General features: G+C 34.2%; 1 protein-coding gene across 4 annotated transcripts in view; it reads right to left on the bottom strand.

Annotated features, from left to right (window-relative positions):
* Window positions 1-24,475, bottom strand: part of TBC1D14 (TBC1 domain family member 14) — a 115,773-nt gene that overhangs the window by 50,504 nt on the left and 40,794 nt on the right. For 3 of the 4 annotated variants that reach the window (XM_031942741.1, XM_031942743.1, XM_031942744.1), the window contains exon 3: window positions 16,377-16,497. In XM_031942741.1, coding sequence (XP_031798601.1) covers window positions 16,377-16,497 — 121 coding nt within the window. Of the gene's footprint in view, window positions 1-2,832; window positions 3,349-16,376; window positions 16,498-24,475 lie in introns of those variants that run through there. The other variant, XM_031942745.1, reaches the window with a different exon arrangement.

Below are 24,475 nucleotides of genomic sequence, written 5' to 3'. Positions count from 1 at the left end.
TTATTATGTGTTTGCCCTTATTTTAGGTATTGTGAGATAATAAAGACCAAATAAAAAATGAAAAAAATAGTTTCTGTCCTTGAGGAGTTTTTAGCATATTTAAAAAGCATAAATTGAAAGGAAGACAACAATAAAAACTGTTAAATAAAATGGTTCATTTTCTAAGTGCTATAAGGGTTGAGAGAGAGAAAGACAGAAGGGGGGGTGGGGGAGGGGAAAGAGAGAAAGAAGGAGGGAGAGAGAAAAAGGGAGAAAGAAAGTCATTGTTAATTGGTGCTATACCTAGAAGGGTGAACAGGATTTGGACAGTAGAATGGAGAAGACAATGGCTTCAGGCAAGAAGAACATGGAGAGTGAGTGCATGAAACTATTCACAGTAAAGATAAATGATTTGGGGGAAAAAACATGTAAACTTCACAAAATTTAAAAGTAAAAATAATGCTAATGCACAGAGAATATTTTTTTATCAAGTTTCACAAACTTACTTTGTTCAATAGAGAACCTTCCAAGGCAGAATGGGATGGCAGAAAGAAAACTGATTGGATTTGGGGTTCAAAGGAGAGAATTTGCTACTCGGCACCTATATGAAAACTCTGGGTTAATTATGATTGAATTTGATTATTTATTTATTTATTTTTTTAATTTAATAGCCTTTTATTTACAGGATATATACATGGGTAACTTTACAGCATTAACAATTGCCAAACCTCTTGTTCCAATTTTTCACCTCTTACCCCCCCCCACCTCCTCCCCTAAATGGCAGGATGACCAGTAGATGTTAAATAATTTGATTATTTCTTGATTATTTTTGAGTCCTATGATCTTATATTGTAGGGCCAAGATACCAACACCACTTGGGGTGTGTCATGCTGTTAAGCATTTAAGAGGAAGGATCTTATGGTTTGCTGTAGAATGTTAAGAATAAAGAGAAATATTTTATGCTTCTAAATTTATAACTAGAAGATAAAAGAAGATAAAAAGTATGCTATCCAAAAGGCAGTTAGAAGTAAACAGGGAAAAAAGGGAGGGAAGAACAGGAGATAAAAGAAAATTATGGTGACAATAATAGACTAGAGTTTCAACTGTGATACATGGAAAGAATCCTAAAAATCTAATTATTTTAATCATAATTAATTTTGGCTTCCTTTGTAAACTCCTGGTTTTGCAAGAATCTGTCTTAAGTTAAAAAAAAAAAAAAAAAGGAAATCTTAATTAGCACCTATGGCATTTAGACTAAAGTTAAATTAATGCTTATTTTTGGCTAAGTCATCCGTAATATAAAAACTGAATATTAAAATACCTTAATGAGGCATAAAGATATCTTTGGAATAAACTGTACTAAAATATGGGAGACAGTATACATGACACCTATTAAAAGGTTTAGTTGGAAAAAAAAAAGTCACTGACCCTGGAGCTACTATGCTGAAGAAGGGAAGCTTTTTGTCATCTAATATTAAGAAATTCTTTTTTCAAAATGCTTTATTTCAGTAGAACCCATTTTCTAGTTCAACATTCTGTCATTTATTTTTTTAAAATTACATTTATTTGGTAAAAGTGGTTTCAGAGTCCACAGACTTTTTTCTTTCCATTTTATTGGCCAAAAAAGTCCACAGAACCCTAATGAATGACTTCTGAAGCCAACTGGAATTACTACTGAGGCTTCATTTTTACAATAAGCAGCAAGCACCAGAACATGGGAGTGGCTCGATGTTAAATAGCTCAAGCTGCAAGAATTTTTTTAGCGTGTTCATATGACTATAAACAGCCAGTGTTTATATACCAATGAATATTTCCAAAAGGGTATTCACTAGGCTGGAAAAAATTGAAGGGAAAGAGAAGAAGGAAGAGAGCATGAAATCTTTTTTTTAAATCCAAGATATAATCAAATCAACAAGCACTCATTAAAAATGCCTACTATGTGCCAAGCATTATGCTAGGCACAGTGAAGCTCCAAATACAAAGAATGAAACAATCTCTACTCTCAAGGAGCAACCTCAGGCAAAACAAAGAGTATACTCTTTAAGAACCCAGGCATATACTAAACTTGGGACATTACAGGTCACTCTGCATCAAATATTTTTACACTGTATGAAATTTTAAAATAAATCCTGGGTTTCCATACAAGTCATCCAGCTTCTTTACCTTGCTTAAAGCCAAAAGGAAAAATGCAAGAATAGCACAAAGACTTCACCAATTCAACACACACCTATAAAGTCTCTCTATCTATATGAAGCAAATAAGATACAAACCTTATGACACTCCTTAATTACGTGTATAACCCATTTATGTCTGGAAATATTTTAAATTTAAAGTAACATGAAAAATAGATGAAACTCACTGTACAATTAAATGAACTCGGCCCTTTATTTTTAACATGAAAGAATTCGTAGGGAAAAAAACACATTTTGTCAATTTTCTATACATACAAGCTTTAATTTGGGTTTTAAATAATGTCACCTAAGATACAGGGCAGGCACTTGACAAAATGTACCAAGACAAAAAAAAAAAATGTAGATTTTACAGTGGAGATGGAAAATCTAAGTCTAGATCAACAGAAACCAGACTATTTAGGATGTATAAAACAAGAAAGTTCTGGTCCAACAGCTCCACTTTCTGCTCAGACAGAAAGCTTCTATACCGTAGCAGACAGATCAATGAACAGCCCAGCTGGGTACAAAGAGAAAATGTCCTCTGGCTCTACACAAAGGACTCTGCAGCCGGCCTCCCAGGTAAGCAAATGGGCATGGACGACGATGCCCCATGCAGGTGGCCCCGGGCAGAAGCCTGCTGCACACCCACACTGGAGGCATCATGCTGGGCAGCGCTGCTCACCATGAAAGCTGCGGGTCCTCAGCGATCCTCGGGCTGTACCTCCATGGCCCCCCGCATCACGTCAGGCGCTCACCCCGTCACCATCCTCACCAGGCCAGCTGCACTCACTCAGGGAATGCCGAACACCCTGGTCCTCCAGCTCTGGGGCTGCTGAGCCTCCCTCCCCTGATCTCTGCTTTCCTGCCAGAATCAGAGCAGTCTGCATGCAACTGAATGTGCTCTCCAGCTTAGAGAAAGCAGGCGAGCTGCAGCAGTCACATTAATCATCTGCAGAGGCAACACATCCAATCAGTTCTCTCTATTTTCTTCTATTATGCCTTAACATGACAAGCCGGGAACAAAGGAGGAGGACCCATCCCAGAGAATGAGTTGTCACCTTTAGAATGCATTACACAAATGTCCACGTGATTAGTGGAATTTTCCTTAATGACTAAAAATTTCAGTGTTGAGTCCCAATAATAAATCAGAATGATGCTTTAAGACAAAGTAACACACTGGAGTTTGTTTTCTAATCCAGATGTTCATAAATCTTCATTGTCACTACACTGAGGCAAGGTACAACTAGTGAAATAGAACTACATCTTAGAATGGTTTCCATTTTGTGCTAAATGACTATCTGTGGCTATCAGAAACTTAAGGATTCCACATTTGACAATTTTCTGGAAAGCAGATGTACTATCGGGAAGATTTACTTCATCCTGGGACTAGCTATCACAGAAAAACGACAGCAGAGAAATCTGTTGTTTTTTCACAGCAAAAAATACTATCCAGCCTTATGGTACAATCATTCATAGTGACTTTATTTTCTTACAGTCATCAGATTAGTAAAACCGTCTTAGGGGAACTGCAGATTGAAAATCTTATCTCTTTAGCCCTAGATTTTCTTATCTACCAATAAGAGATTTAGACTGAGGAGATACCATCTCTTTTTAAGCAAAGAATGATCATTTGTTATGGAAATACTATTCAAGATGCAGGTGAACTAGAAGACCTCTGAGATCTCTTTCAGGTTCAGTGTCCAAAAACATGACTAATATTCAAATTTCATTTTAAAAAAGATTCTACAACCTAACTAAAGCCATACAACTAGCAACTAGAGACTGAAAAGGAACAGGATTCCAATGAGTTTGACCATACTGCCTCTCTGCATTTAGTTACTCAGTTAAAAATACAGAGCAAACACACCAAGATATTATCAACTGATTTATGAATTTGTATAACCATTGTAAAAAGTAATTTGGAATTATACAAATAAAATGGCCAAAGGTTTGACCCAAGAACGTCAATGATAAAAGGAGACTCCATGAACACTAAAATATTTACAATAACTCTTTTAGTGGCAGAAAAGAACTGGAAACAAAGTAATATCCATCAATTGGGAAACAACTAAATTGTGGGACATGAATTTAATGGAATAATATTGTCATGAGTTATTAAGGGACATGACAAATGCAGAGAAGCATGGACTTACATGAACTGATGCAAAGTTAGAGAGCAAAACTATATATGACATCATTGTAAACAAAAAAAACAACTACCTCCCCCCAAAAAAAAATCAAAAATGAACATTATGAAATTATAAAGAATAAAATTAGTCCCACGAAAGAGATATGAGAAGACAACTCCCTCTGCTCTTTTGCAGGAATTGGGGAAAAAAGGTTTATAAATCTGACACACTGTATATAACCTCAAATTTTTTTCAGTGTTTTGATGAATTTTGTTGATTTGTTCGAATCTTTCTTATTTTCTTTTTTTTTTTTTAAGTCTTTAAATAATGGTCATCTGGAAGGTAGGAAAATAAGGTCATGGGGAAAATGTAAGCAATGTAAAAAACAAGTCATTAACAAACTGTTTTTAAAAATCTAGAGCCAGATATTAAAAAAGGGATAGAGGGAATAATGTGGCTCAAGAGTACAGTATACAAGGGAAAATTAACTCTTCCACATAGACAAATACTCAATGAAAATCAACTAAAATGCTGTGTCAACTGAAAGAGACAAAAAAATTGTAGATAAATATCAATGTATTTAAGTACAAAGAAATGCATTCAAATGAAAAATGACCCAAATTAGGTCTATTTGATTTCTGAACTGGCAATTATGATCCAAGAGAGAGGATCAGGAATCATTGCAAATTATTCTCTAAATACACTGATCTAACTGGTAAGAACAAAAAAGTCAACAAAACATTGGCCATTATTAGGAAAAATACTGGAAAAAAAAAACCAATAAAAAACTAGGAACTAAACTGTGAAAACCCACATATAGGACTAGGAAATGATCTCCTAACAGATAATACACCATGAAAAAAAGGTCTAAATGTAGCTAATAAAAATTATGGGCTTGGAATTTCAGAGCTGATCCAAGAGATCTAATCCAAATCCCTTTAGAAATAAGGAAACTGGAATCCAGAAAAAGAAAAAGACGTCTATAGAGGAAACAGAAGAGCAAGAACTAGGAAGGAAGAGTTAGAAACATCTACCCTATTTCCTCTAAAACACACAAATAGATACTAACAAATAACAATAGATGTCAGCACTGAGCCAGGGAGGCAAGAGGCAGGTGGTGAAGGAAAGTAAAAGAAGGGATTAGTATTGGGGGAATGAAAAATAGGGATAGGCTCATAAACTGCCAGTGATTTAAGTGCTAGTGTTTATTCTGTGCTCATGGTTAATATGGAATTATAGCTCATACTCTGATGTACAAATCTGAAGTCATGGCCAAATATAAATGCAGTTCAGAAAGGCACACATTTTAACGAATAAGATATCCTGAGTAATGGGGTCAAAAAACACAGAAATAGCATAAATAGAAGTTCTAGCATTAAGACTGAACAACAAGAGACAACCAGGCAAAGATCCTAAAAACCTCAAATGGGTCAAGACATCCCAACAAACAAGTCATCAAAACTCCTATAACAACCCTGACAAGGAAAGCAACCCTGTGCATTCTCAAACTTACAGAATTTAAATATGTCATTAAGTCACTGTTACAGTCAATATAGTCAAGGTGTAACAGTCTTAACAGGAAGCTCCTATCAGATTTGTCAATTTACTAGAACTCTAGGTAAAAGAATCTCATGCCAAATCCATGCCAAAGATAATTCTTAAAGACAATATATTTTTTCCTTAAAAAGTTTCATTCCATAAATTGTGGTATATGAATATTATGGAATATTATTGTTCTGTAAGAAATGACCAGCAGGATGATTTCAGAAAGGCCTGGAGAGGCTTACATGAACTCTGATGCCGAGTGAAATGATTCAGGGCCAGGAGATCATTAAATACCTCAACAACAATACTATATGATGATCAATTCTGATGGCTATGGTCCTCTTCAACAATGAGATGAACTAAATCAATTGCAATAGAGCAGTAATGAACTGAAGCAGCTACACCCAGCGAAACAACTCTGGGAGATGACTATGAACCACTACGTAGAATTCTTAATCCCTCTATTTTTGTCTGCCTGCATTTTTTTCATTTCCTTCACAGGTTAATTGTACACTATTTCAAAGTCCGATTCTTTTTGTACAGCAAAATAACTGTATGGAAATGTATACATATATTGTATTTAACTTATACTCTAACATATTTAACATGTCAACCTGCCGTCTGGGGGAAGGGGTGGAGGGAAGGAGAGGAAAAGTTGGAACAAAAGGTCTTGCAACTGTCAATGCTGAAAAATTACCCATGCATATATCTTGTACATAAAAAGCTATAAAAAAAAGTTTCATTCCAAAACTGAACAATGAATAGAATTGAACTAATTCATATTAATGAATAAGATACCATTCAAATTAGCTAAATTAGAATGGATAGCAGGAAAATAGTCCACAACATAAAAGATAATTTATCCAAGAATTATGAATCATCCTTTTCATGAATGTTGTGAAATAAATTATTTTGCTAATAAACCCACTTCAGGAAATTTTAGCAAGCATTGTAATCTAAGCATTAATGGAACTGCCAACATAAGGACGTCCACTATGAGAATCTACATAGGACCAGGATTGAATCCAGGCTTCAATACTTAAAAACAAGATGATCAGAGAAAGTCATTTTATTTCTTTGAAACCCAATTTTCTCATTTATAAATTAAGTTGACAGCAATACTTGCCTACTTACTTCACATGGCTATTTTGAGAAAAAAGTTTTAAGAGTACTACAACGATGTGAATTCTGTTTTGTATCTTAGAGTTATTAAAAATAAATCTTAAATTTTCAGGCTTGAAATGAGGCTTAAAAAGTCTTTTCTCTAATTTGACATGCTATTTAGATTATAATACTTGTTAGTTTTACATCTATTAAATAACTTCCACTTCAGTGATGGCCTATAATTTAATCACTACTTACTATGATAAAAGTTCTCTAGAGTTCTCTTACCTAAAAGTGTGTGTGTATCTAACTTATCTACAACCATGTTGTTTTTGCTGGAAACTGAGTGGATGCCCATCAATTGGAGAATGGCTGAATAAATTGTGCTGTACAAATGTTATGGAATATTATTGTTCTGTAAGAAATGACCAACAGGAGGATTTCAGAGAGGCCTGGAGAGACTTACATGAACTGATGCTGAGTGAAATAAGCAGGACCAGGAGATCATTATATATTTCAACAACAATACTATATGATGATTAATTCTGATGGACGAGGCCCTCTTCAACAATAAGATGAACTAAATCAGTTCTATTTGTTCACTAATGAATAGAACCAGCTACACTCAGAGAAAGAACTCTGGGAAATGAGGGTGAACCATTACATAGAATTCCCAATCCTTCTGTTTTTGTTCGCTTGCATTTTTGATTTCCTTCACAGGTTAATTGTACATTATTTCAAAGTCTGATTCTTCTTGTGCAGCAAAATAACTGTATGGATATGTATACATGTACAGCATGTATTGGTCTACCTGCCATCTGGGGGAGGGGCGGAGGGAAAGAGAGGGAAAACTGGAACAAAAGGTTTGGCAACTGTCAATGCTAAAAAAAATTACCCATGCATATATCTTGTAAATAAAAAGCTATATTAAAAAACAAAACAAAACAAAAATGTTGTTTTTGCTCCTTGAAGTCAAAGGCCAAATTAGCTTGCTTTATCCTGTGCCCCATACTATCATACAACTGAGAATTTAGAAAAGTCAACAAAACATTGGCCATTATAGTACTATACAACTGATAAATAAGTGTAACAAAATAAGCAAATCTACACACAATGGCCCTTATAAATATGTTACTTCCTACATTTCTAGTGCTATTTCTTCTCCTAATAATGCCTACAATCACACTAGCTTTTTAAAAAATTTGGTAACCATTGCACTGCTGATTCATTTTGCTTTTAGAATCCATTACAAATCCCAGATTTATGATTAGTAAAGTCCCTTCCTTTCTTCATCTTGGGGTCTAGCATAAATGTTCTGCTTATCTCTTATCTAGTGATTCAGAATTGCTAGCAGTCTAGGCACCAACTGTCCCTGCTGCTTCTCTTATTGGTCTTTCCCATATACCTCTTTGAATCCCTAATCTGCTCTGCCCTTCTCTTCCACTGCTTGGACCAAAACAATGAAAGACTAAAGTTGCTCTGCTGGAGTGCTTATTCCAGTCTTTTCTTCTGATTCACTCCTCTCCTAAGTCTATTCTTTAACCTCCTTATAATGTTGTATAGTCATTCCCATTCCTCCTTGCTCTCCAAGTTCATCACTCCTGGACAGGTCTCACTTTCCTACCTTCCAAGTGTCAGACTATAGAAAGCCAGGTCAACTGGAACTGATCTTTTTCACTTGCTTCTTTGTCCTATCCCTACTGAGGTCTTGCCAAACACCAAACTTAAGTTACCATCGTGTGCTTTTTTAAGTCCTACTAATATGTGGCCAAAAACTACTAGAAGAAATCACAAAATTACATTGACTGGATCCATACCCATTTATGCTCCCTGATGTCAACTGGATCTTCATATCTGTACTGTTATCCTTTCATCATGCTTCCTTTTTCAACACTTGAATAGACTACAACACAATAGCTGTTTCAAACCTCTTCTCTTCTCAAGCTATCTCCTCCTTCCTGTCCCTCTAACAGAGGACATTGTCTTCTGTTTTGCTGATAGAAGATCATCCATCATGAAATTCCTATTCTCAAACCTTTCTTTATACCTCAAACCCTCCCTTAACACCATCCCTCATTTTTTCCTCACTTATAGAGTCTCTGAAGAGGTGACCCTTCTTAGCAACGGCCAACAACTCCACCTATGTCTTTAAACCCTTCCCATCTCACAGTCTTTCCTATTCCAGTATGCATTCTTCCTTATCCATGAATTCAATCCCTACCACCTACAACTTCCTTAAAAAATTCTTCCATAATGGAAAATGCCATCCGCATTCAAAGAGATTGAATGTAGATTGAAGCATATTATCCTCTCCTTTTTGTTTGTTTGCCTTTTCTTGTTTTTTTTTTCCCCTTTTGGCCTGATTTTTCTTGCACATTACAAAGGTGAAAATATAATTAAAAGGATTGCACATATTTAACTTATATCACATTGCTTGCTGAGGAGGGTACTCAGAGAAGAAGGAAGAAAAATTTGGAACACAAAGTCTTAAAAATGAAAGTTGAAAACTACCTTTATGTGTATTTGAAAAAATAAAATACTGTTGAGAGAAAAAAAAAAAGCTTTCCATAATCACGCCCTAAAGCTATCTACAATTCTCTTTATCTTCTCTCTTTCAGCATTAAACTCTTAGAAAAAGCTATACACTCCCTATTTTTAAAAACTCATTCAACTGCAATAGTGTCCAATGGCCAATTAGTTTTCTGACTTTCCACTCACTTCTCAACCACTTACCATCTGATTTCCCAGCCTACCAATCAGCAAACTGGTCACAGCAAGGTTATTAATGAACTCTTAACTGCTAAATCAAATAATCTTTCCTCAGTCCTCAGAGTATTAAGATCAGAGGAGAACTTAAGAGTAACTTTGGTAGTGTGGTGTAAGAACCCTAGACTTAGCAATCAGAATACCTCATTATGAATCTCAGTTTCACCACTTACTTAGCATTGTAGTTGTGGACAAGATACAGCTTCTCTAAACTTCAGTTTTCTCTTCTGTGAAACAAGGGCATTACTATGTTCGTATGAATGAATGCCATTTCCCCAGATGTGGTTTGTATAAAATCTGAGTATAGCATGTAATCAGTATTATTTTTTGCTGCATATATCTATTTTTTCCCTTTCAAAGAGATTCTGTTTTAGCTAGGGGCCTATATATAGATCACTATTGTATTTACTATCACCCTATCTTGAATGCAAGCATTTTGAGAACTTGGTAAATGGCAAAATAATACAGAAATATGAACTATTTTTTTAAAATGTGCTCAAACTACATACTTTTAAATAGCCAGCTAGTGATTAAACTTTAGTTAATATATTCACACAAAAGGAAGCAAGGAATAGAAAAAACAAATTTCAATCTCAAAATTTGTTTTTCAGTAATGAAATGTTCATTGTGTACATACTAACATTACAAAGATAATAGTTAAGAAAAAACTTTAGAAAATTAAAACTATTGGAAAGTAGAATAGGTTGCTTCAAGAGGTATTTTATAGAACTTTTGCCACATAAACTTTATAGGGGTAAATAAATATATGAGTATATTCTCATTTCCTAGTTGTGGAACTAGGGTTCTAAAGTGAAAACACTTGTTCATAGTCACAAATCTTTTAAGTGTTGGAGCTGGGATATGAACCCAAGGCTCTAAACTCAGAGTAGAAAATTCTTTTCACAACACTAAGCTCCATAACAACTCCCATCTCTAAACGTGTTAAAGTTTGTAACACATATTTTACCAAGAGAAAAAAAAAAAATGAGGCTCAAAAATGGCTTGTGGCCACCCAGCCATTAAATAGCTGAACAAATATATGAAGGAATTCCAAATCAGTGGAGTTCCTCAAATGGAATATGAATCATCACATGTTGGGAAGAGGAGGTTCCTGCTTTAAGGAAGGAATTGAACATTCCCTTCCTACTCTCAAATTCTATCATACTGTGGTAATTTTATGCAGAATGGATTGCCAACAAAAGACCTTGGGAAGGGTTGAATTCAATACATTTCAAAAAGAGATACAAAATATAGGTGAAAGGATCTATCTACTCTTATTAGTTTTAAAACCAAAGATTTAATTCTTAAAATTATCATAAAAGTGCACTAGAAAGGTACAAAATAAAGTGCTAGAGAGGATGTCCACGCATCATTAGTAAGGAATGATTTAGGAATTAGACTAGCTCATAGAGATACTAAAAGATTCCATGGCATTTAATAAATATGAGAAAAGAGGTAAGGAAGGAATATGGTTTCTTTCTTTAAAAAAAATATATATATGTAAATATATATTCTTTAAAAAAAAATATATATATATATATATATATTATATGTACTAAATTGCCAAAAGGAAACAAAAAGAAGGAAAACTTCCTTTTTGTTTCTTAGAAACTATTTTACTATTATGTTACTTACCATTATGAAACCACAGGGTTCACTTTCAGACCGCACATTTTGATTCAAGGCTCAATAATGAGATCAACCATCTAAGGCCATGATCAACTAGAAACTCCATAAAAAAATCAGAAGTGCCTAACTTGAGAAAAAGTCATATTCTAAAAGTTTTGACTGGAACTCAGAAAAATCTTTTCCTATAGAAACATTATAATAAATGGTAATTATATTCCAAAACTAATATTTTTCTCTAAAATGTAATATTCTTTGGCAGCAGGTTTCTTTTCAGTTCACTAATCACCCCAAATGCAGCCAGGAGTTAATGTCCAAATCCTTTATTGTCTCGTTCAAAGTCTTGTCTCTTTTCCTGGGGCCCAGTTAGCTTTCTTAGAGGCCTATGTCTCTCCTTGGTTCAGAGAGCTCCTGCCACTAGTCCTTTGCCTCTGCTGGCTTCTGCCTCTACCTTCCTCCAAATGTCTCCAAATCCAAAGGTTTGTACTTCAGCCTCCAGTCACAACAAAGGTGGAAGATGGAATGAATCTGTCTCAGCCTCAAAAAGCTTCTAGTGCGCTTGTCCTTTCTGGCCCTGACATCACCTCCTTATATGTTCCACACTGAGTATACACCAATCATTATATCACTAGGAAACCATTATTTGTTGTAGGATTAAATCAATACTAAATTAGATTTAACCACTGTCTCCTCACTTCTACTTACTAAGCACCTTGTTTCAAGTTCTGGCCCATAACACAAAACCAGATCACAAAAGCTTAAAATATACTTTGGCTGAAGTACTATACATACTTTCAATTTAAAAGAAAACCCACATGCTCTAGTGCAGAACAGTATTTCAAAACACCCAAATAAGTAATAGTTCTATATTTTTTTCATGTGTAGTTCCTCCACTCTTTCATCACATCACACAGATAGCTCTGGGCTCTCAAAGATTGCTAGCAGAGAACTCATTTAAATCCTATACTCAAATGGAAAAGCTTTAAGTCCATGTCCAAAAAAGAACTGCATATGTGAGGGTACCATGAATCTTTAGCAACAGATGATCAGCATTATCCATACCCACAATGATCAAATTACTGAAATTCTCCTTTTACAGACCTTCTGAAATAATAAAAATAATAGGCTACTCAATAATGGTTTTAAAGACATAAAAAGAAGTCAATGGAAGCTTTGAAAGAATTCTGAAACCAGTTCTATGAATACAAGGGATAATAGGATCTGGCCAGCAAAGTACAAAGACAGGAGGAAGTCCTAAACCAAATCCATCTTGGGATACTGTGATGAGAGACAAATGCCAAGTGACAGCTTTGTCATCCACTACCCAATTCCAGGTCATAGATCCAGCATGTATATAAAAACTATACTTCATTAACAGCATACATTTAGGTAATGTTAAAGATACTTGTAGGAAAGATCCTTAAGATGAGCACAGAAGGTCATCTTCTTCTATCAAATTGGAGTCAGAAAACCTAAAGTTCAGTCTTTGTTCTGTTTTTCTGAACTTTATGACCTCTAAATTGTTATTTAATATTGTTACTTAAGCTTTCTGGAGCTAAAGAGGTCAGGCTTTTTGATCTTTAGGGTCTCTTCCAATTCAAAAATTCTTTCATTTTATTCTAGCACTAGGAAGTAAGAGAGGATAATGGAGTAAACACTAGACTCACAGTTAGAAAGCTCAATTTCAAATCTTGGTTCTACCACTACCTGGCTATGTGGCCCCAACCCATCCTGTGAGTCTCCTATATAAATCTGAAGTATAAAACTAGTCTTTCCTATGTGAAAAGCCCCCACAAATGACATATTCAAGGAAGGAGCATACCTCAGAGATGATCTAATTCAAATTCTTATTTATGAAGTTAAATGACTTTGTCCAACATCACACTTTTTTAAAAAAGTAAGTACCACACTCATGACATGAATCCAGATCTTCTAATTCCAAAGCTAGTTCTCTTTACACTATATCATAAGTTACCTTCCTGTCCTTGATCAAACCTTTTCTCAGCATTTATTTTATGTAGAAAAACAGTAGACATTGATCTTTATTAGATCAATAAAATATAATCAAAATTTTCTATTTAGTTTTGTTGGAAGGAAAGAAATTTACAAACATTAAAGTACTATAGAAATGGTTGTGATTGTCAATTAACCATTATATATTCTCTCAAAAAAATTCGTCAAGCATCAAGTGACTACCCAATTTACAGCTCAATTACCTTAAACAGATCCCTTCTTGTATAATGAACATGGTTAACTGAATCTTCAAAAAAGATCCCACAAAAATCCATCTATTAAAATCCATATTAAATCCACATTTAATATTTCCCAAAGTAGTTAAATATATGCTAAATGAAAATTCTCTCACATTTTAAAGAAAGCTATACAGACATACATGGAAAAGGTCTGATTAAGTATCAGCTTGCTTTCTGTTTATATATGCTAAAAGCATAATTAGTATTATAGAATCAATGATGTGGATTCCATAGTCTAGAAACTATTACTCTAACAAATAGAATAATTACTTACTCTGATTCAAAGTAAGAAGCATGAATGACATTTGTTTGGTGTAGATGATGAAAATTTACTTTACTAAAGGTTGTCTGAGATCTCTATACTACCACCACCATAGGATCCTGGCCCTAGAGCTAGAAGAGACCCCAGGACTCATGGAGTCCAACTTCTTGTTTCAATTGAGCAAACTAAGGCCCAAAGAGATTGGGAAGAAACTTGCCTGAAGTTCCACAGAGAGTGAGCATGAGGGATCAGGGTTGACTTTTGGCCCTCCCAACTCTACAGTCTTTGTGATACACCACACTCAACCTAAACTTCCAATGTCCCTAGGGTGACCTTGCAGTTTCTATAATAACTAAAGTTACAATATCAAATTATTTACATTATTGTACATAATATTTATTATTTACATAATATTGATAATGGGTTCAAACCGCGGGCTACTTCCATTCTCAGTTGAGTAGGCTGAAAGGCAGGGGGCTTTAGTATTCACTGATCCTGTTCCTCCAGCTGCCATCTGGGACAGACTAAATTATTCTTCTCTTCCCTCTTATTGTGCAATAGGAGCAAGGAGAAAAGACCCCTGGGACCAATTGCCCTAAGCATCTCCTTGTACAAAGGAGGAAATAAGTTCAGTTTGAGGATGAGCTAAGGCTCAAAGGTTCCAGACCAACAAACAAATGTATGCTCTCTCTCCTACACTTCACACCAACTAATGTCACTAAATTAGTTCTATCTGTTATTCTTATAGGTTTCCCTCTGTTTCACAGAAGTATAAAAAGACTCCAGAGTTTTGAGAATAATGAACATGAACAATAGAAGGAAGAAAAATATGTGTCTTTTCTAAGCTTTTACATTATGCTTTTACCTTAGATGAAATTGCATCTGTATTGATGCCTAAAATTTAAAATCACAAAACTCCTCTCCTCTGTCCCAACTAACAATTAAGTGAGCTATTGTAGAACAGTTGACAGAACGAACTCGTCTGTGTAGCAAAACAGTGAGATGATTTTACAATAGAGGTGAAAAGCCTATCGAACTTAATGATAGTGGTTGTCCAAAAAATGAATTTAAGTTCGACTTTAAATTTAACCTAAGTACAGCACCCTGAAGACAGGAGAAGGAAAAAGCAAGACAAACCAGGTCATAAACAGGACTGTATGACCAATACAGGTATAATTACATTCTTTTCTCATTAACATTTTAAACCAGACGGTCTTCTTTCACTGCATTACTATATTACCATGTAATTAGCTGTCTTGGTCAGTCACGTGTTACCTTTAAGCTAGAGACCATAATTCATTTTCATGTCTTAAAGAAAAAGATAAATGAGAAAGACAAAATCATTCAAATAATACCAACAAGACTGAAGAAAAATAGCTTTTGATCCGAGACCCTGAAATGAACCCTGGGTGTTAAAAAGAAAAAAGATTACAGGATGGCAGATTTGGAGCTAAGGAGTTGTCTGGTCCCACTTATTCCTTTCATTTTTAACCACTGAAAAAACTGAGGCCTAGATAGGTAAAGGGACTTATCAACGTTCATACGAAGACTACTAGAACAAGAAGTCAACCCAAGGCCCTCAGACCCTCAATACAATGTCTGTGCCATGAAGCGGAGGCAGAAACAGAAGCAGAGTTAGAGTGGCACGTATATATTATGTATAAACACATAAAGAGGGAGATATGCCATTATTTGCAAATACAAAGACCTGGAAATAATCTAAACATCCAATAGCTGATGAAAGGCCAAATAAAGTATATTTTATCAATGCAATTAATTAAATTCAACACAATTTAACAAACACTCATTAACAATAGAAGGGCCAAATTGCCAATGATGCAAAGATATTATAATTTTACTCTGAAATAAAATTGTAATCTTATTCCATTTTTCTTGGCTTAATGGACTAAAAAAAACACTACAGTGTTAACTGATACAGCTTGATTGTTTGAGCATTTCATAAACTCTGGTCCTTCTGGAGTTAAACACTTTCTATGCACAAGGCACTAAGCTAGGTACTACAGGTACAAACAATACCTGCCCTCAAGGAGCTTACATTCTAGGTAGGGGGCAGGAGAGTACAATATGACCTCAAATTAATTTGACATAAATGGGGAAATGAAGAAAAGCTTTATGTAGTAAGTGAAAGCCGAGTTGAGCTTTCAATAAAGATAGAAATTTTATGAGGCAGAAAGAAGATAGAGAACAGGAGATGGAATGTTACATCCTGGATGTAACAAATAGAGCAGTCAGACTGAACAGAGGACCTCTGGAGAAATAACATGAAATTGGTCTAGTAAGACAATTAGATCATAAACAGCTTTAAATGACAAATAGAGAAGCTTGTATCTAGAGGAAGTTCATGATGAAAAGTCTATAATGAGAAAAGAAATTAAAATAAAGCCACCCACACCCTAAATACATATTTAACTTTTTAAAGAACTTAGCTTGTGATATTTTATGCAATGCTGCATTGCTTATCAAGCTTTATAAACATATTGTGTACACCAGGCAGTTTTATGTTTTAGTCTAATGGACATACCTTTTGTGTTTTCTTAGAATCTTTCTGAGAATTCTCTCCAAGTGATACTTTCCCAAATAGTTTCCACCCCAAGTCATCATGTGTGTTGAGTCTTGCATTTTGCTTTTTAGCAAACAAATTCCTATCAAAAAATGTAAAGATTAAAAAATTATTAGACATTGACTATGAATACTGAAATGACAGCTCTTTCCTCCATTATATAGTATACTGTGTAATAGTATAAATTGTATACTTACATAAATTATACAAGAACTGCTATACACTAATATCAATTTTTAATGTAAACACAAAACAAAACAGAAAACAAAACAAAGCTAAAAGTATAACTGCAAATTCATAGGGAAGAGAAGCAAAAAAAAAAAAAAGATTTATTTTTTTCCTTTTTTTTGTTCATTCATGAGATTCTAAGTTACTGTCATATAAAATTTTTAAATTGATGTTTATGATAGTTATTAAATTTATAGTATATAGAAAATTAAGTGTAGATATATACAAAGAAAAGTAATATTCAAACAAAAATAAGTACTATGTTCATCATAGGGTAATTATAGTATTCTACCAACTCTACCATTTATTCTAGGAAAATCTGTTATACTTAAGTTAATTGTATCTCTGGAATTTATCATAAGCAACATTCCTAGCAAGATAAATACATATTTCTTGACATTTTTAAAACACAGGAGATACTGCTAAGGGAATTTCTAAGTGAGATCATCTTCAGTGGAAATAATAAATAACCAGAATATCTAAATAAACATAGCAAATTAACTATTCTCATTATAAAATTACCATAATACATTGCCCTATTTCGATAATATTTATGGAAAAATAAAACAAATGTTCTTGTTTCATCTTCCCAGTGCAGACAGCACCAGTGCAGCAAAGCAGGAAAGAGGATACAGATCTCTGAATCTGCAGCAACACTGGCAGTTTCTACACCTCTAAGCCCAGAGAAACCAAAGATGACTTGTAAGATCTGCAGAAAAGGTGAGAGAGCCTTGGAAAACCAAGAGTAGGCAAGGATAGTGGTGGGTCATGTCAGTTTCCTAACTAAGCTCACAAGATCTCTTTATTATCAGCAAGGAAGGTCTCTGTTGCTTTAGCACACTAAATCTTACAGCTATAGTGGGACAGAGACACTCCTAATACTTCCAGAACAGAAAAGGGTGTTTGTGGTCAGATTCCTAGAAGGATCTCTGAAAACAGCTGCACACAATCCCTTAAATTTGAAATAGTACACCTCTGGAAACAGAGCATATTTTAACAAAATGAGCAGACAACAGAAAACGTTTCTGACCATTAAAAGTTATCATGGTGGGGGCAGCTAGGTGGTGCAATTGATAAAGCACCACCCTGAAGTCAGGAGGACCTGAGTTCAAATCTAGCTTTAGACACTTAACACTTCCCAGCTGTGTGACTCTGGGCAAGTTACTTAACCCCAATTGTCTCAGCAAACAAAAAAAAAGTTATCATGATGACAAGGAATATCAAAACACACACTCTGAAGAAGATAACAAAGTTAAAGCTCCTACATCCAAAGCCTTCAAGAAAAATAAGAATTGGTTGCAGGCTATGGAGAGGCTCAAAAGGGATTTTGAAAATCAAGAGAGAAGAAACATTAGGAAGAGAATTGAGAGTAGTGCAAAAGGAAATACAAAAAAGCTAATGAAGAATAGAATGCCTTAAAAAGCAAAACTGGCCAAATGGGGAAGATACAAAAAGTTCATCTCACAAAGAGGTACAAAGGTTCACTGAGAAAACCGATTCCTTAAAAATTAGATATTGAGCAAATGGAAGCTAATGTGTTTATGAGAAATCAAGATACAATAAAGCAAAACCAAAAAAAATTTTTAAGCAGAAAAAAATGTGAAATATCTCACTGGAAAAGCAATTGATCTGAAAAATAGATCCAGGAGAGAGAATTAAAAATTACTAAAGTCATGATCAAAAAAAAAAAAAAAAAGAAAAAAAAGAAAAAGTCTGATCATCTTTCAAGAAATTATCAAGGAAAACGGTTCTGTTATTCTAGAACCAGAGGCTAAAATAGAATTTGAAAGAATCCACTGTCATAAAGGAGGGAAAAGGACTCACATGTGCAAAAATGTTTGTAGCATGGCAAAGAATTGGAAAATGAGATGCCCATCTATTGGGGAATGGCTAAATAAATTATGGTATATGAAAGCAATACAATATTATTGTCCTATAAAAATGATGAACAAGTCGATTTTAGAAAGGGCTGGAAAGATTTACACAAACTGATGCTGGGTGAAACACACAGAACTAGGAATATATTGTACACAGTAACAGCAAGATTGTGCCGTGATCAACTATGAAAGACTTGGTTTTTCTCAGCAATTCGGTGATCTAAAGCAATCCCAATAAACTTTGGACTGAAAACACTATCTGCATCCAGAAAGAGAACTATGGGATTTAAATTTTTTTTAATTTAAACCAACACATGCTATGTTCACTGTTTTTATTTTCTGTTTTTCCCTTTTGTTTTGACTTTTCTCTCCCAACATGATTCATAAAGAAATATTTAAAAAGTTAATATACATGTAAAAAAAATAAAACAAAATACATATATGGGGGAGGAGGGAGTAGGAGAAAATCAGCTCCTGAAAGAGATTCCAAAAACTCTCGGGAATATTATAGCTAAACTCCAAAACTCCACAGTCAAGGAGAAAATATTGCAAGCATCCAGAAAGAAACAATTCAAGTATTGTGGAGCAACAGTCAAGATAACTCAAGATTTAACAGCTTCTACATTAAAGGACCAGAGAACTTAGAATATGATATTACAGAGAGCAATAGAACTAGGATTATAGCTAAGAATCACCTATCTGGTAAAACTGAGTATAATCCTTCAGGGGGAAAATGTGTTCATTCAATGAAATAGAGAATTTTCAAGCATTCATGATGAAAAGACCAGAACTGAATAGAAAATATGATTTCCAAATACAGGAATCAATAGAAGCATATGGAGGTAATCAGGACAATAATATCAAAGGGATTTAATAAGGTTTTATTTGTTCACATTCCTACATGGGAAGATAACACTTGTAACTCATTAGAATTTTCTCATTATTGTGTCAATTAAAAGGAGTATATACAGACAGAGGGCACAAGCATGAACTGAATAAGAAGATATAATATCTTAAAAAATGAAATTAAGGGATGAAAGAGGAATGTACTGGGAAAAAGGGAAAAGGAAAAGTGGAATGGTGTAAATTATCTGCCATAAGAAGAGGTAAGAAGAAGCTTTTAAAGTGGAAGGAGGAGAAGAGGGGGAAGTGAGTGAACCTTTCATCAGAATTGGCTCAATGAGCTGATACAGACTCAGGTGAACAGATAATAACTAAAGACAAGCAACTTCAGAGACTTTATTCTAATCAGTTTAACTCCCATTAAGACTTAAGGTGCCCCATGTCTCTCCCATTTGGCTGAGCACAATGAGATCAAGGCCTGTTTTCTTTCCCTGTATCTCTATCACTTGGCACAGTGCCTAACACAGAGAAGGGGCTTAATGAATGTTTGTTGACATATTATTCTTCACCAGGTTTTCCTCTCTGGGTCCTTTTGAGTTAGCTATCCCCATACTTAGATTGAACCTGCTTCTGACCTAAATGTCTCACAGAATCCCGACATTCTTCAACATTCTTTTAAAGAATTGATGACTCCCAATTACTAGTGCCTCCCATTCCCAAACAACAGTGTACTTTACTACTTGGTATCCTCACTGTATTTATTCTGTACATTTTATTGTGCACTTACTATGTTTCCCCATTAAGATATAAGTTCCTTATAAGAAGTAATTGTTTCATTCTTGGTATATGTGTCCCCAGTACATGGCAGAATGCCTGGCAAAATGACTTATTGATAACTGATCAAATTTTTAACTTTATATGCCACTCATCACTTAGTTTAATGCGTTGCAATGCCCAATAAATAAATACTGGTTAAATGAAAGGTCTGAGAATAGCAAACATAGATCAATAAGCATTTATTAAGTGCTACTAAATGCCAATTATGGTACTAGATGTTGGGGATATAAAGGCAAAAATAAAACAATCCCTCCCCTCAAGTAGATTCCATTATATTGTGGCTAAACATATATAAAGGCAAATGCAACTTCAGAAAAAAATAAAACAAAATTATTTGAAGAGGAGAGTACCAGTAGATGGAGTGAATCAGAAAAGGCCTCTACCACAAAGTGATGTTTTAAATCAATCTTGAAACTAAGTAGGCATCTATATGATGAGGTGGATAGAACATTGGAATGGAGTCCCAAAGACCTGAGTTCAAACATGTATCAGACACTTATGTCTGTAACCCTGAAAAAAAGACAACCTCTGCCCTCAGTTTCTTCATGTGTAAAATAAGAATAATTATCATACCACCAACCTCACAGAGTTATTGAGGAGAGAAGGGAAGAAAAGGATGAAGAAATTACTTTATCAAAAACACTTTGCAAATTCTAAAGTACTATGTCATGTCAGTGCTGGCTTTTGTTATTATTATTTCTATCATGGAGTAGTAAAGGTGAGGATCAAATGCATTATGAATAGGAGGCACAGCCTATGTAAAGGCATAGAGATGGGAAGTACCTAGTCATGCCCAAGCATGACTAGATTGGAGAGTGCATGAGAAGCATGTGGGAAAAAAAAAAAAACTAGAAAGGTTGAAGACAGGTGGAAAAGTGTCAAAAATGTCAGAGAAGAGTTTAAAGTTGACCCTTAGGCAATATGGAGGCACTAAAGCAATTTTAAAAAATATTTTTATTGTCACAAACTTAACAAACATAAGCATGAACACTTCCATGTACACACAAAAAAAGGGGAGGGGATTGTACAGGCTCACACTTTTTAAAAGAATTAAGAATTTATTAGTTGCAAAAGTGTCCCACTAAGTCTCTTTCTTCCTTTCTTGTCTGTGTATTTTGAAGGTGGTACAGTGGCCAGAACACTTGGCCTGGAGTCAGAAAGATCTAACTGCAGACCACTTTTAGCTGTGTTAACTGTGGGATACCATGAAATGGGAATGTTAATAGCACTTCTCTCACAAGGTTGTTGTGAGAATCAAATGAAATAATATTTATAAAATGTGCTTAGCAAAGTGACTGACACATAGTAGACATTTAATAAGTGCTAATTTTTCTCCCTTTTCTCTTATTTCTTTTTTTTTTTTTTTTACATAATTACTGCTAGTCTCCCTCTCATACTTGCACTCTCCCAAAATCTGGCGAGGAGAGTGGATGCAGAAAGCAGGGGGAAACCCGGAAAGAAGGGGGGAACCCACACAACTTTTTCCACAAATACCCATTGTTAAGCAAAAACAAACCTACATATCAACTATGTCTGAAAATATCTGCCTCAGTCTGCTGAAGACATCCACATCTGACAGGTAATTGTGATTCACTATAGTCATGATGGGTCACTGCATTGATCAGAATACTCGATTTTTTCAAAGTTGTTTTTCTTTATAATATTTTAATGATACAAATTGTTCTTTTTTCTGTTCACTCTGAATTACTTCATACAAGTCTTTCCCAAAAGTCACTTTTTTAATGGCACAAATGTATTCCATCACATACATATACTATATGAGTTGCTCAAGAATTCCCCAACTGATGAGGACACCCTTAATTTCCCATTCCACGTTACAAGACAGTATTGCTGTAAATATTTATGCATATATGAACCATATTTTTTTTTCATTTTCCTTCTTCTTTGATCTCTTTGGGGAACAGACCTAGTAGATCTATCACTGGGCTTAAGCAGAAACACAATTTAATCACTTGGAGTTTAGATTAAATTTGATTTTCAGAAGGAATGGACCAATTCACAGTTGTACCAACAGAACAATGGTATACGTTTTCCTATTGTTTCTTTGATATTTGTCATCTTTTCCAGATAGATGTGAAAAAGAACTTCAGAATTCTTTTAGTGGGCATTTTTCTAATGAGATTTACCTGATTCTTTTATAAAAATCCTAAAATAATGTCTTATAAAAAAAAAACACTTTTAAATAGAAAGAAGCAAAACTAAAACTTTACTTATATCTAGAAAAAATAGATCTTAAAAGCATATTTATTGTTGAAAATTTTTTTTAAATAAATGAAGCCAATTACCATAGAAAAAGGGTTCTGCACACACAAAAAAATTAATGTCAAAATTGATATCTCACCCTAAGGATTTCATCACAGAAAAGCTGAGAAAAATTCTGTGTTCTAGTATTTCTTTTTTTTTTTAATTGAAGCTTTTTTATTTCAAAACATATGCAAGGATAATTTTTCACCATTAACCCTTGCAAAATCTTGTGTTTTAATTTCCTCCCCCTTCCCTTCACCCCCTCTCTTAGATGGCAAGTAATCCAATATATGTTAAAGATGGTAAAAAATATATATATTTAAATCCAATATAGGCATATGTATTTATACAATTATCTTGCTGTACAAGAAAAATCAGATCAAAAAGAATAAAATATGAGAAAGAAAGTAAAATTGAAGCAAACAACAACAGAAAAATTGAAAATGCTATGTTGTGATTCACACTTAGTTCCTACAGTTCTCTCTCTGGGTGCAGAAGGCTCTCATCATCACAAGATCACTGGAACTAGCCTGAATCATCTCATTGTTCAGAAGAGCCACATCCATCAGGATTGATCATTGTATAATCTTGCTGTTGCCCATATACAATGAAATCCTGGTTCTGTTCATTTCACTTAGTCTCAGTTCATGGTAACTCTCTCCAACCCTCTCTCTAAAATCATCCTGCTGATCGTTCTTATAGAACAATAATATTCCATAACATTTACATTGTGTTCTAGTATTTCAAAAGCCAGTACTCCTGGGTAAGAAAAATATATTCTAACAAAGAAAATAAACCAATCCTGATGAACTTTTCTTGCCTGTTTTCTACCCAGAAGTGAAAGATAAAAAACTAGCTGATCCTAAATTTTTCTTGGAGAACAAAAGGCATCACTGAAACCAAGGAAATAAAGGACATCTAAAAATAGAAAGCTTGTATGTAAGGCATTGGGTTTCAACAACAGTAATAATTGCTATACAAAATTAAGGTACCAGTAAATGGAAAATCTGAAAATTAAACAAATGGAAAGAGAAGATGGTGTTTTTTGAAAATGATTTTTGATACCTGAAAAGAGCTAGGATAATGTTATTCAACATTTATTGCCATACAGTGTGCTAAGTACTAAAGAAGAGAAAAGTTAAGATGTTCCCTACCATCCCAAAGTTTAAAGCCTAATTTTAAAAAAAATCTGTCAAGGACAGACAATACAATATTTTCCATCAATTTTCTTCTAGAACCACATTATGTCCTCGAATTTAGCAATAACGATAATATGGGAGAACCATAACTTAATATAAAGCCAATGCTTTCTCATTATCCCCACTCTTAAATCAATTTTTCTAAAGAATACAGGCACTATACTGATAGAAAAGCACAAGAGAAAGATGAAGAACTCCACCAAAAATTAACCAGGAAAACTCCATACAGACACCACTAAGAATTTGAAAATACTGAACAGAAAGAATTTCAAGATATTCTTTTACTTGCAAATGTTATAAAAGGAATCACTTTGTGTTTAAGTCAAATAACTATGATAATTAATAAATGATCAATTAAGGAACAAAATATTGAGCCATTTTTATTTATTTATTTATTTTTTTTTTTTAGGCTATTGAAGTTTTATTTTTCTTTTTTTTCTTTTTTTTTTCTTTTTTTTTTTTTATTTAATAGCCTTTTATTTACAGGATATATACATGGGTAACTTTACAGCATTAACAATTGCCAAACCTCTTGTTCCAATTTTTCACCTCTTACCCCCCCCCACCCCCTCCCCTAAATGGCAGGATGACCAGTAGATGTTAAATATATTAAAATATAACTTAGATACACAATAAGTATACATGACCAAAACATTATTTTTCTATACAAAAAGAATCAGACTCTGAATTATTGTACAATTAGCTTGTGAAGGAAATCAAAAATGCATGTGTGCATAAATATAGGGATTGGGAATTCAATGTAATGGTTTTTAGTCATCTCCCAGAGTTCTTTTTCTGGGTATAGCTAGTT

The sequence above is a fragment of the Sarcophilus harrisii genome, chromosome 6, assembly GCF_902635505.1.
Source record: "Sarcophilus harrisii chromosome 6, mSarHar1.11, whole genome shotgun sequence".
Taxonomy (NCBI): Eukaryota; Metazoa; Chordata; class Mammalia; order Dasyuromorphia; family Dasyuridae; genus Sarcophilus; species Sarcophilus harrisii.
This window is presented reverse-complemented; position numbering and strand designations above follow the sequence as displayed.